A 13,586-nucleotide genomic window follows, 5' to 3' on the forward strand; every position below is an offset into this window, starting at 1 on the left:
CAAAGCAACGTACTGTATACAAAGAACTATGGGTCACTTTGCACCTGGGATGTATCTGGCTAAAATTACCCCTTACATGATTCTGTACCCTTATTGGGGGCTCAGTGGGTGAAGTAGCAAGATAAGATGTGTGTAGTCTCTGAAACCACAGCTTCTGGTCCAGCAGGGCTGCCTACTCACCCTGCTGATAGATAATGTACTGCCATTCAGTTTCTTTTTAATTTTCTTGTCAATCAGTTGGCCTGACACACCTTGTAAAAACCAGCAGTGTACCTGTTGTAGAATATTTGGAACTTCATGTCATTGACTGAGGTCCAAATCCTCCTTCATCCATGCCCTTTGCAATTGTTCTGAATCCTGCCCTCAAAATTTAGTTATTCTTATTAAACTAATTGTACTGGTAAGTTGTTTCTGTGGTGCTTTGGATATGTTGGAGATGACTGGGTGTAGAAAATGTATGTTCTCAGGAATGTCATTTATTGCTTCATATTTTTCCTGCTAATGATAGTGAAGACTACCTCTTCGGTAGTTTTAAAAAAAAATTATTTAAAGCCTTCGAAGAATGTACTGAACTGCAAACAGATATGAATTCTCAACTAACCACATAAATCCAGTTCTTTGCACACAGTAGAATAAATGAATGAAACTAGGTCTATGCAAAGGTTTTACCATACAGTCTTGGCATGAAAGAGTACTCCAGTTTAAGAGATCTATAAATTGATTATCTTCAATATTTAAAAAGTTCCAATTTCAAAACTATTTTCAAGAAAAATGGCAATAAATTTCCACTGTTAAGAGTGTTATTTATTCTTTTCCACAATCACTACAGAAGTGTTCAAGACTTCCAAATTTCATATAGTCATGGATGGTCTATGATATCTTAAAATGACTTAGTACTGTCATCATGGATTTTAAATGATATATTGAATCCGTAAAAATCTGATTTTCTTAGTGAGTGTGGTTGTGATCTGAAATAAGCAGTTTAAGCTTTAAAAAATATAAATGGGAACTTTCTCATTCAATTAAGTAAATTCACATTTTACAATTCTTGTTCAACATAACCTTAATCCCTAAATTATAAATAACATTGATAATACTAACATTATTTTAGCTTGCATATTATGTTTTTAGTGTTTAAAAGCTGTCTAATCATTTAAGAAAAAGCAGGAAAAATAATGCTCAGCATGGAATTGTGCTAATTTGTATAAACTAAAATGAAAAATGTAAACTTTTAACTTTCCCATGAATATATCCATTCAGAATTATACCAGCCATCAATGACTGTGACAGGAGTCTTCCCACTTACAAGTACTAGTTAAATACTAGTGAACACTGAACCTGACATCTTTATTTCTCAGTCAATTAACCTGTTTATTAACATGAATGAAACCAGACTGAGTTATATGAATTTTTAATAATAATTTACTATGAAAACTTCAATAAATGGACAATAAGGATTTGAAGGCCAGGAGTTGAATGAAGATTGTGCGTTTGTTTTGTTTTGTTCTGTGGATGGGGCTTAACTAAGTCATAAAGAACTGAAGCTGCTTCAGTTGTTTCTAATATTACTTCCTCTGGCAACCAAATTTATATTGTCTAGGAATTCTTTCCCTTTTTAGATGAGTTTGAGTAAAACTGTGCCAAATTAAAACTTTTTTTAGTAGCAAAAACCAGTAGCCATAGTAGCTAAAATCTGCTGGTTCTCTAGATTACCTGTGAAACAGCTAGAAATGCTAAGAAGTGAAAAAGAGAATAATCTACTCCAATTTCATATAAATTTGTTTTTAAAAGTGCTTATAACATTTCAAAATCAGTATATGTTTATATGTTCTAAGTATTTTATATATATTGGTTCATAACAATACTATGTGATAGACACTATTAGCTCCACTTTTCAGCTACAAAACCTGGGGCACAGAAAAGCTTAGCCAAAAGTCACTCAGCAAGTAAGTTGAGGAGGCAGGATTGAAACACAATCATTCCTCTGGAGCCTACACTGCCAATTTATTAAGCTCTTCAAATTGGCACAAGAGGGACTTCCCTGGTGGTCCAGTGGTAAAGAATCCACCTTCCAATGCAGGGGACATGGGTTCAATCCCTGGTCGGGGAACTAAGATCGCACATGCCGCGCACAGGGCAACTAATCCCACGCGCCACAACTACTGAGCTCGCGCTCCTCAGCTAGAGAGCCCGCATGCCGCAAACTACAGAGCCCACGTGCTCTGGAGACCGCACGCCACAACTAGAGAGAAGCCTGAGCACCGCAAGGAAGAGTCCGCACACCGCAATGAAAGATCCGTCATGCCTCAACAAAGATCCCGCATGCCCGCCATAAAAAAATAATAAATAAATAAAATATTTTTTTAAAATTGGCACAAGAACCAGAGAAAAACAATATTGTAAATTTTTACTAATGAATAATATAACAAGAGGAAGTATCAATACTTCCTTTAGAAAACTGAAACCTTAAAATGAGCTTTTTAAGTTGTCTCAGACATTATAAAAAGAATCCATTTCTACAGAAATGCAAATCAAAACGGCAATGAGGTACTACCTCACACCAGTCAGAACAGCCATCATCAAAATGTCTACAAATAACAAATGCTGGAGAGGGTGTGGAGAAAAGGGAACCCTCCTACACTGTTGGTGGGAATGTAAGTTGGTACAGCTGCTATGGAAAACATTATGGAGGTTCCTCAGAAAATTAAAAATAGAATTACCATATGATCCAGCAATCCCATTCCTGGGCAAATATCTGGAGAAAACTATCATTCAAAAAGATACATGCAGCCGTTCACAGCAGCACTATTCACGATAGCCAAGACATGGAAACAACCTAAATGTCCATCGACAGATGAATGGATAAAGAAGATACGGTATATACATATAATGGAATATTGCTCAGCCATAAAAAATGAAATAATGCCATTTGCAGAAACATGGATGTGACTAGAGATTATCACACTAAGTGAAGTAAGTCAGAAAGAAAAAGACAAATACCATATGATACCACTTATATGTGGAATGAACCTATCAATGAAACAGAAACCGAATCACAGACATAGAGAATAGACTGGTGGTTGCCAAGGGGAAGCGGGGAGGGCGGAGGATGGACCAGGAGTTTAGGGTTAGTAGATGCAAACTATCACATATAGAATGGATGGACAAGAAGGTCCTACTGTATAGCACAGAGAACTATAGTCAGTGTCCTGGGATAAACCATAATGGAAAAGAATATAAAAAAGAATGTATATGTAGGTATAAGTGAGTCACTTTGCTGTACAGCAGAAATTAACACAACATTGTAAATTAACTATATCTCAATTACAAAATAAATAAAAATGTGATATATATCAGTACATCCAATGGAATACTATTCAGCGATAAAAAGGAATAAATTTTGAAACATGTTAAAAAATAAATAAAAATAATCCATCTCCAGACACATTGTCACTTTGCATAATAAATGTGTAATCATAGTGATATGCAAATTAAAGCTACATTGAGATACCATTAGAATGGCTATAATACAAAAGACAATACCAAATGTTGGTAAGGATGTGGAGAAACTGGAAACCTCATATATTGCTGATGGTAATGTATAATATATGGCCACTTTAGAAAAGCAGTTTTGCAGTTTCTTAAAAAATTAAACAGAAGTTTACAAATAATCCAATTCCACTCCTAGGAATCTACCCCAAAAGAAATGAAAACCTATGTCCACAAAGAATTGTTCACCACAGCATTATTCATAATAGCCAAAAGCTGGAATCAATCTGATAAATGGATTTAAGAAAATTTGGCATATCCACACAATTCAGTCTTCGTTCACAGAAATGTTATTTCAGTGTAAAGACATTTCAAACATTCTTGCACCTTCTAAGTGTAATCTGAATGTTCCCTGGGATTCACCTGCCCAAGGGCAAAATGAAGGTCACATTTTCATTAATATAGAGATGTTACTAGTTGGAGGCTGAATCATTGGAGAATCTTGATTGTCCATGCCCACAAGTCTCTTCCAGTTATTTCTAAACATCCCCAGGTGATATTCCACACAAACTTAAGAACCAGTGCATTCTTGCTTTTTCTTTAATTCAACAAAGATTTATTGAATGACTATTATGGCATGACTCTGGGTACACAATGATAAAGTATCCCTACCTCTAGGAAGGGGTAACCATGGAGAGACACTAAACAACACATAAAATTTTCTCCAAAATGTTCTCTTCCTGAAAGCCTTTAAAGAGGATCCTAGCCATTACTAGTTCCCACACGAAATGACTAGCTGCCAGTGCCTACACAAAAAGGTTGTTTCCTTGCTGTTCTACCAGATATTAGTAGTCCTGAGGCTAATTTTCAGAGGGACACTGCTGATATTCTGAAAAGATGTGGGAGAAGATCTTTCTCCATCTCATGTCAAGCTTCTTCACTTGGGCTCTGAATTGCTCACAAGGTCCTTCATCAACATCAATCCCTCACCTTCTCAGGCAACCTGAAAAATAATATGATCTCCCTTCTACCTTCCTCTCCTTTTTGTTTCCACTATGATACAGTTACACCACTGCTTGTGAACTTATGCTTACAGAACTTACAGATGTCTGGGCTAGGTGTCAGCTCCACAGACACACATTTTTCTCAATAAAGCCCAGCATGACAGCCCACTGCATGAGATGTAATCAATTAGCAGAGGTGAAAGAAAAACCTATTTTTCTTTTGATTTTTAATTTTAATATGTGTGAAGTTAGTGTTTCTTAAAGAAACATTCTGTCAGAAAGCTGCTCATTTTAACATAAGGCATGTGTATGTTGCAGACATGTATCTATAGTTAGGTATATTAGCAAAAAAAATCATAATAATAGCTAGTCTGGATTCTGAATTTCGATCATTTAAACACTTAAAATGAGTCAGAATTCAGTTATGGAAATTACCAATAACAAAATGTTAATGAAAAATGTTTTATCAATAGCAGACTTCCAGAAATGTTGTTGTGTTAGAGCTTCCCAGCTTTCGTGTATAGATTATTTCAATCATTGTCTCTATTTTTTATTTTATTGACATTAGTTGATTTATTAATGCTCTCCTTTCTTATACCTCTGACTATGAAACATTTATTCAGTTGCCTTACAGATGCAAACAAGAATATAAACAACATGGAGATATATCATATTGTGTCTTGATCCCACACAATTGCTTTAATAATGATCAGAAATGGGCTTTGCACAAGTAGGATGTGAGTAATCCTTTAGTGTCTCTAATATCCAAAGCAGGGCAGAGACAGAGATATAGGTTTGCCTTCTTTTCATAGGGCTATAGTTCTAAAGTCTACAACATTAGCTACAGAAAGACTACTCTCCAAATCACACATTCAATCACAATATAATTTTAAATCAGCTTTATTGATGTGTAATTTACATATAATAAAATCCACCCATTTTAATTGTACAGTTTGATGAATTTTGACAAACATGTACTGTTGTATACACCATCACAATCAAGATATAGAACATTTCCATTAATCCAAAGTTTCCTCATGCTCTATTGCAGTCAGTCCTTTCCCCTCACCCCTGAGCCCTAGCAACCACTCTTCTACTTTCTTTCACTTAGCATAATGCTTTTGACATTCCTCTTTGTTGTTCCATCTATCAGTAATTGGGGTTTTTTTATTGTTAAGTAGTACTCCATTTTATGGATATACCACAATTTGTTTATCCTTTCACCAGTTGATGGACATAGGGTTGCTTCCACTTGGGGGCTACTATGAATGAAGCTACCATGAACATTTGTGTACAGATCTTTGTGTGGACATATATTTTCATTTCTTTTGGATAAAGACCTAGAAATGGGATTAGTGGGTCATATAGTAATTACGTATTTAACTTTATAAGAAACTTTCCAAAGTGTCTGTAATATCTTAAATTTCTACCAAAAGGTGTAACAGTTCTAGCTCTTCCACATCTTTGCCAACACTTGGTATTGGCCTTTTTAAATTAAGTCATTCTAGTATCTAGTGGTATTTCAATTGTGATTTTAATTTGCATTTTCTTAATGACTAATGATACTGAGCAAATTTGCATTTGTTTATTGGTCATTCATCTATGTTTTTGATAAAGTGTTTATTCTAATCTTTTACTCAATTTTTATTGGTAATGTCATCTTTCTTTATTGAGTTCAGTTGTATATTCTGAATATAAGTCCTTTGTTAGATTAACGTTTTACAAATATTTTTGCCCAACATGTGGTTTCTCTTTTCATTTTCTTAAGTGTTTTAGAAAAGCAAAAGTTTAAATTTTGATGTATTCAAAATTATCATTATTCTTTTATCATTCATCCTAAGAAGTCTTTGCCTAACCCCAAAATTTTCTATGTGTTTTTTCCTATGTTTACTTCCAGAATTCTTACAGTTTAGCTCTTAGCTCATTCATGAAATGAGATTTCATTTCAAGTTAATTTTCATATACAGTGTGAGGTCAGTGTTCATATTTTCCATATAGATATCCAATTTTTCCAGTTCAATTTATTTAAAAGACTGTCTTTCCCATTGAACTACTGTGGCACCTACTTTTGAAAATCAGTTGACAGTAGATGTGTTGGTCCGTTTCTAGATTCTATTTTGTTCACTGACCCATTGGTGCCAATACTACACAGCCTTGATTACCGTGGCATTATAGTAAATCTTGAAACTAAATAGTATAAGATCTCCAACTTTGATCTTCTCTTTCAAATTGTTTTAGCTTGTCTAAAACAAATTATTAGCTTGTATCTCCATATACATTTTATAATCATATTTTCAATTTCTACCAAAAAAAAAAAGCCCATTGGAGTTTTGGACTCACATTGAATATCTAGATAAATCTGGAGACGATTGATATTTTTAAAATATTTAGTCTTCTGATCTGTGAACATGGTATAGCTCTTTTTTGTTTATGTCTTATGTAATTTCACTTAACAACTGTACTTTTCATTGTACAGATCTTGCATACATTTTGTGCTAAATTTATCCCTAGGTGTTTCATGTTTTTATGCTAATTTAAATGATTTTATTTTAATTTCCAGTTGTTCATTGTTTACACTATAGTTTTAAGAAAAAGTTAGAAGCAGCATTCTGGGAAGTAGTATGAATTAAAGACAAAAGGAAAAGGTGGCCCTAAATGATAATTCTTTCTAATGAAGAAAAAATTATAGCAATAGAATCGTTGAATAACAAAAGCCATGTGAAAGAATCATCATTGCTGACTGTTACTTTCACTTTTATATTCAAGCATGGAAATTACTATTTATTCATAATGAATGATAATACAGAACATACCCAGAGACCAGTGAAGAGAAAAGGCCCTTTACCTAGGGTCAGGAGGCTTAGACTTGAGTTGTCACCGGCATACTGAAAAAGTATATAGTCCAAGATAAATAAACCTTGACAAGCACTTCCTTCATTTTCATTTTTTTATTCAACTAACAGTTGGTGAGTGTTCACAAAGAGCCAAACACTGTGCTAAGTGCCATTAAATGGGACAAATGCTATACTCCATATCATTAAGGGGTTATAAGAAAAGCTCAAATGAGAAAGGGTTATATGAAATATTTTGGTAAACTAAAATATAAGTTTAATGTGCTACTATTATTTTTATTACAATTATGCCATGAAAATCTTTTTTACAGGTGTTATTACTTTAATACAGAGCTCATACCAAAATAAGGAAGTGTCTCTGGAAAAAAATTAAATGGATTAGAGCTAGAGACTCCTGAAATTCATCACTCCATGACACACCAAAACCCTCTTCTTCTATTAACCTGTAACTGAATGGTACAAGAACTGTGTAAATCCGTAGATATGGATGAAGACTGACTTGTCATTTTTAAAACCTGCAAAGGGAAAGAATGGGCTTGAAATTTATAAAACTTTTTCCTTCCAGATGAAGGAGGTAGGCTTATTAATTTCTATTAATAGGAGACCTTCTGCTGACAGTTTTTCTATTAGAAATCTGGCAAACTCACAAATATGACAGATGGACTGAGAATTCAGAAGTATGCCAAAAGACTTTATGTAAAGTGATGCAGTCAAAAAATATGCCAGTTTCCTTGGTTATAGATTAATATCCAAATAAAAATATTCATGTTTTTGGTCAGTGTATCTTATAAGTTGCTTGAAAAATACTTTTTTGTTCTTTGTATTTTTTATTTTTTTAGGTTCGATTCTCATAAAGGTTTCTGGTGTCAATTACTGGAAGAAGGTAAAACAAAATGCCTTGGAAAGAGCAAAGGAAGAAAATACCCTCCAATGGATCCTGAGGTAAGTATAGAGCTTAAAAATACAAACTAAATAAGCTAAATGATACATAAAAATATATCTATTTTCTTAGAAAAGTGATTAAAATAAAAATTCACCCTTTATAAAAATTAAAAGTGACATTTGGATTAGAATGCATTCAGGTTGCTTGTTTTGATTTTTCCAGTGATTATCTTACCTGTCATGCAAGAATAAAAGAAAACAATAGAATTTGCCATTTTGAATCAGAACAAAGAAGGCAACATCTCATTCCAAAAAGAATGATACATTCACAGAAATTTTAGCACTAAAAATGTTAACTGAAACCAAGGCAGGAAATATATCAACTGGAAATTGAAAATAGGCCCAAAAGATTTTATTTTCACTGTCTAAGTCACTCTCTAGTAGTAGTGTGGCCTGCATAATAATATTAATTATTGGTATACTAAGTTTTGAACTGTTAATACGTTAATAAGATGAAAGAATGAATATATTTCCCAAATGTATAACATACTAGCAGATAATTTAGGCTCTGGAGAATGGAGACACCCAAACTTAGCAGTAGGTATGTAGCACTTCGTGTTTATTCTGTTCCAAATGGTGACATAATGATCACTTAAAGCTACAGTTTTCCCACTTTGTAGACCCTATATATTTACTTTGAAGCTTATTTCACATATATTAAAATTTATTAATATTATTTTGATTTCATAATCAGTCCAGTTAACATAGAGTTTGGACATAAGAATGCAAGTAGATTGATTTTGTAAAAAAAAAATTTTTTTAACTCAAAAATTAAGACATTATTTGGCATTGTTTTCCCACAATGTTTAATATATTATGGTAACTAAGAATCCTGCAGTGGTCTGCGAATCCTAACAGGGTATGAACTTGTCTGGATACTTTTTAATACTTGAAGACTTTGAGGACCTTTTTTCCAACCTGATAGAGACAGAGCCTCTATCAAGCTAAGCTCACTAAGCTCATAATTAAATTCTATCTAAAAGGCATTGTGGAGGTTCTTGTTCTTTTGATAAACAAATTGCATTCTCAGAACTCCAATTTTCTTTGGTGGGTTATTAAAATATACCTTCAGAGCACTATGAAAACAATCCTTACATATTAATAAATATTCAAGGGCAATTCCCATTGTATTTCAAGACAGTAATATAAAATATCTCATTTTCATGTACGTCAAAGCTATCTCTCTATATATTTATTAAAACTAAAACATTCAAGACACTGTAGAACATCTTCCTTAGTATTTTATTTCACTCCTATCAAACACATACTGAGACATAATATTAAATTTGTGGTAGAGAAAGATAAGAAAAACATAACTTTTCAGGATATCATTATTTCCATATCTCCCAACAAGGTTACTGTGTAATACATCCCTAAGATATTTTTTCTCAAACACCTCTGACACCAAATGTGTGAGTTTTCCATACCAAGCAATTCTCCAATTTTCTGCAGACACCAGCTAGGTATCCTGCAGTTTAATCCAATTCTGACACTAACTATTCAGGGTTAGTGCAGCCCCACAGATTAAGGGCTCAGCCCCACAGAACTGCCCCCTTCAGACTCCAGTAACAAGTAGTGGGTTCCCAGGTTACTCACACTTCTGTCCAACTTGGCTGCAAATCAGGGGTTCCCATGACCCCCTCATCAGGTTTTATAATTTGCTATAATGACTCACACAACCCAGGGAAACACTTTACTTCCTATTATTATACACAAAGAGGTACTTAGGACAAGGTCCAGAAGGGTCCTGAGCACAGGAGCTTCTCTGTCCCTGTGGAGTCTGGGGTGTACCACCCTCCCAGCACATGGATGCATTTACCAACCCTGAGTTATGGAGGTTTCGTTGCACAAGCATGGTTGATTAAATAATTGTCTATTGGTGAATAACTCAATCCTCTGTCCCTCTTCCCTTCCCTGGAGGTCGGAGGGTGGGGCTGAAAGTTCCAACCCTCTAATTATATGTTTGGTTCCTCTATAGCAACCAGCCCCCATCTGAAGCTATCTAGGGGCCCATTAAGAGTCAAGTCATTAGCATAAACTCAGAAATTCAGATAAGGTTTAAAGGAACTTATTGTAAATACGAAAAGACACTCTTTACACCCCTGTCACTCGGGAAATTACAAGGGATTTAGGAGCTCTGTGCCAGGAACCAGAGTCAAAACCCAAATATATATTTCTTATTATATCACAATATCATATACATACTGGATTTATTTGAGGGAGTTAGAATAGCTGATTTTGTGCAAGTAGTGCCCAGAGAGGAGGCAAGAGTAAAGGGTCCTTCCTGGAGGTAATGGAAACACAAATGTGTACACAGATTAGAACAGGCAGTACTGTCACCACACTGCTTGCTTCTCCTTCTGCTGCAGAAAAACACCAGAACCCTTCCTCACAAGTAGCACCAAAACATCACAGGATGCATTTGATCCTGGAAATTAAGAATGCTGTTAGCCTACTTCCACTTTGACTTTGTTTATCAAAATATATTGTAGGAAGGGAATAAAAACTGACATTTTAAATGAACCACTAAGTCTATGACCTCTCCAAATCAACAGCGTTTAATAGATTCTTTAATAATAGGCCAATAAACAACCTGATATTGAATTTATTATACGATTCCTTCTTTTACCATATATTATTATTCCCTCTTATTACATTAATTTCATGAGTTTGCATGAAGTAGACTACATTGGCATACTTAGCATATATCCTATCTGTGATTTATCATCTAAAATAGTCCCCTTTCTGAATGATGGTCAGATAACAATGTATGTACAATAAATCCTGCATATCACTGAGTTCTGTCCTAGTAACTTTTGGCCTGAACATATTAAGACTCTCAAATAGGACATGTTGTACTTTACACATCTCATATCAGTTATCTTGCCACATGAGGGAGCAGAGCAACAAGAAGAAAGGGTACTTGATTATAGGGACATGATTATAGGGACCAACATACACACATAATAGGGCACAGGACAAGGGTTTGGCTACAGAGGCAGCACTGATACAGGCAGCCAGGTTTGAAAATAATGCCAAAAAGACCAAAAAGTTGAGGTATAGTTGAGATAATCCTCAGTATCAGGAGGTACGATCCAAACTCCAAAGGGATGTGTGGTAGATATTGATCCCAGGAGGTTCAATTCTAAAATTAGTTAAGATGTTGGAGAATCCTTTGCCATATGGAAAATATTAGGGAGCAAGCTGGCAGGAGCTGGGCAGCCCCAGGCTGCTGTTGTTCCAAGGCTTCTCTCATAAAGAGGAACAATGCAAAGTAAGACCTTAAGAGAAAACACAGTGGGGAAGTTTGGAAACTCAGCCTCTGCACAAAGGCCTAGGGCTCAGCCCTGGACTCCAGGTCTGGCTGGCAGCAAAGGAGGCACAAAATGATCAGGCCCCCAGATGGAGTATCTGGGAATATGATTTGTCTCCACCTCTCTCTGGCCTGGGTGTACCAGCTGGGCCTGTCAGTGGTTTTAGAGCTAATGACCGAGGAAGACCAAAAACAGAAGTGAGACAAAGGTTTGGGTTCTCCCTTGATCGCAGTGATGGTTAGAATATAGCACAAATGTCAGTCTGGTTCCAGTGATCATAATGACTACAGAAACCACTATGTTACATAGAAATTATCAGTATAAAACAAGATGTTTTTCTATGGCCTTTAAAATGGGGTACCAGATATGACATTTTAAAAGGCTAGCACAAGGAATTAAATAAAAACTTTTTAAAAATTCAACTAAAAACCTCAGAATAGGGACTTCCCTGGTGGTCCAGTGGTTAAGACCCCATGGTGGGAAAACTAAGATCCCACACGCCACACCGTGCGGTCCAAAAAAAATAATAAAAATAAAAAATAAAATAAAATAAAAACTTCAGAATAGTGTAAAGCGGGGAGGTACAGATACAGATTCAGAAATCCATCCTTCACAACATTCCCAACAATGGTCCTTTAAACTACATATAAACCCTGCTAAACACCATCTTACAATACAGCACTTTCCATTTCTGACAATTTCAATTATTAAACTATTTTTCTTTATTGAAGGAAATCTACTTCCCTATAAGTCAGGATAGTTTACAAGGCATTCCTTTCCTTCCTTGGGTCAAATAGTACAAATATACCAGGTTATAGGTTTACCTAGTTTACGTACTATATTTTTAAGGTTTACCATAGTACTGTTTTAGCAGTGAATATTTTGTGTATGCCTTAAAAGAGCTCTTAAGAAAATATTACCTTCAAGATCTAAATGTAAATTAATGATGACAAAGGAGTATTTTATTTTATAGATATACCAACCCAACTCTTATTCCAAAGCCAGGACAGTTTTAATAGAGCATAATATTAGACCCAATCAGTTATTACAGCTATATTTCTAGCAATTCAATCTAGTTATTTGAACATTTAATTCTGCACAAATAAATCCCATGTTTAATATGAAAACCCTTTCCCTAGTGAAAACAGCGTATGTGTTTGGAGTGTGTATTTTGAAGAACAGAGTCACTGTGTTTATACTGTGCTAAACAAATAGCCCACATGCTTAATATCAGTTTTAAACCAGTATGGTTTACTTGACACAGATGTAAACATCGTCAAAGTATATGAAGTATACTTTAAAAAACAAAATTAAATGTCCTTTCATCTCCTCTTCCCACCTCAGAGCAGAGTGTTTTTATCCAGCTACTATCGGGACCACAACGTGGAACTCTCCAAGCTGCTGCACAGACTGGGGCAGCCCCTGCCGTCCTGGCTGAGACAGGAGCTGCAGAAAGTGAGATAGCACTGAGAGAGATCTCGAGAATGCATCTCCGTGGAATGCTCACCTCTCCCAGAGCTTCCCGGGGCTACCAAAAGGCGGTTTATAAACATACCTCTTCAAATGAGAAAAAAAGAACAAAGGTCCTTCCATGTGCTGGCATGTGGATGAGTAGAAACAAAACAAACAAAAAAAGTATCTGTTACAAGCCTTGAGGCCTATGGCCTTTCTCTTAACCCATATCGGAGCCTGTGGGGTCATTGGAGACTACTGTGCACTCATGTGGAAATCAATAGCAACCAATATAAATATCAAACACAAATGCAGAACTGTCCCATTTTGTAGTAATATTTACACTTTTATATATCAACCAAGATTCGGTCTCTGTAGATTTTTAGGCCACTGTTTGCCTGTACAATGTTTTCTTATTCTTCGATTCTATAAAGTGTCCTACAAAACAAGAAGCGAACGTCACAGTGTAGCATAAGACGCTAAAGGCCTAACATCCATGAAAAATGCTTGCCAAAATGTAAATCCACTGAAGT

At 35.2% G+C, this 13,586-nt stretch overlaps 1 protein-coding gene across 1 annotated transcript in view; it reads left to right on the top strand.

Annotated features, from left to right (window-relative positions):
• The window catches only part of LOC132366636 (bifunctional heparan sulfate N-deacetylase/N-sulfotransferase 3), a 145,265-nt gene extending 132,200 nt beyond the window's left edge, over window positions 1-13,065 (top strand). The window contains exons 12-13 of the mRNA XM_059924233.1: window positions 8,185-8,287; window positions 12,946-13,065. Of these exons, the coding sequence (XP_059780216.1) occupies window positions 8,185-8,287; window positions 12,946-13,065 (223 nt within the window). The remainder of the gene's footprint in view (window positions 1-8,184; window positions 8,288-12,945) is intronic.
• Window positions 13,066-13,586: the final 521 nt, after the last annotated feature.

The sequence above is a fragment of the Balaenoptera ricei genome, chromosome 5 (assembly GCF_028023285.1).
Source record: "Balaenoptera ricei isolate mBalRic1 chromosome 5, mBalRic1.hap2, whole genome shotgun sequence".
NCBI lineage: Eukaryota > Metazoa > Chordata > Mammalia > Artiodactyla > Balaenopteridae > Balaenoptera > Balaenoptera ricei.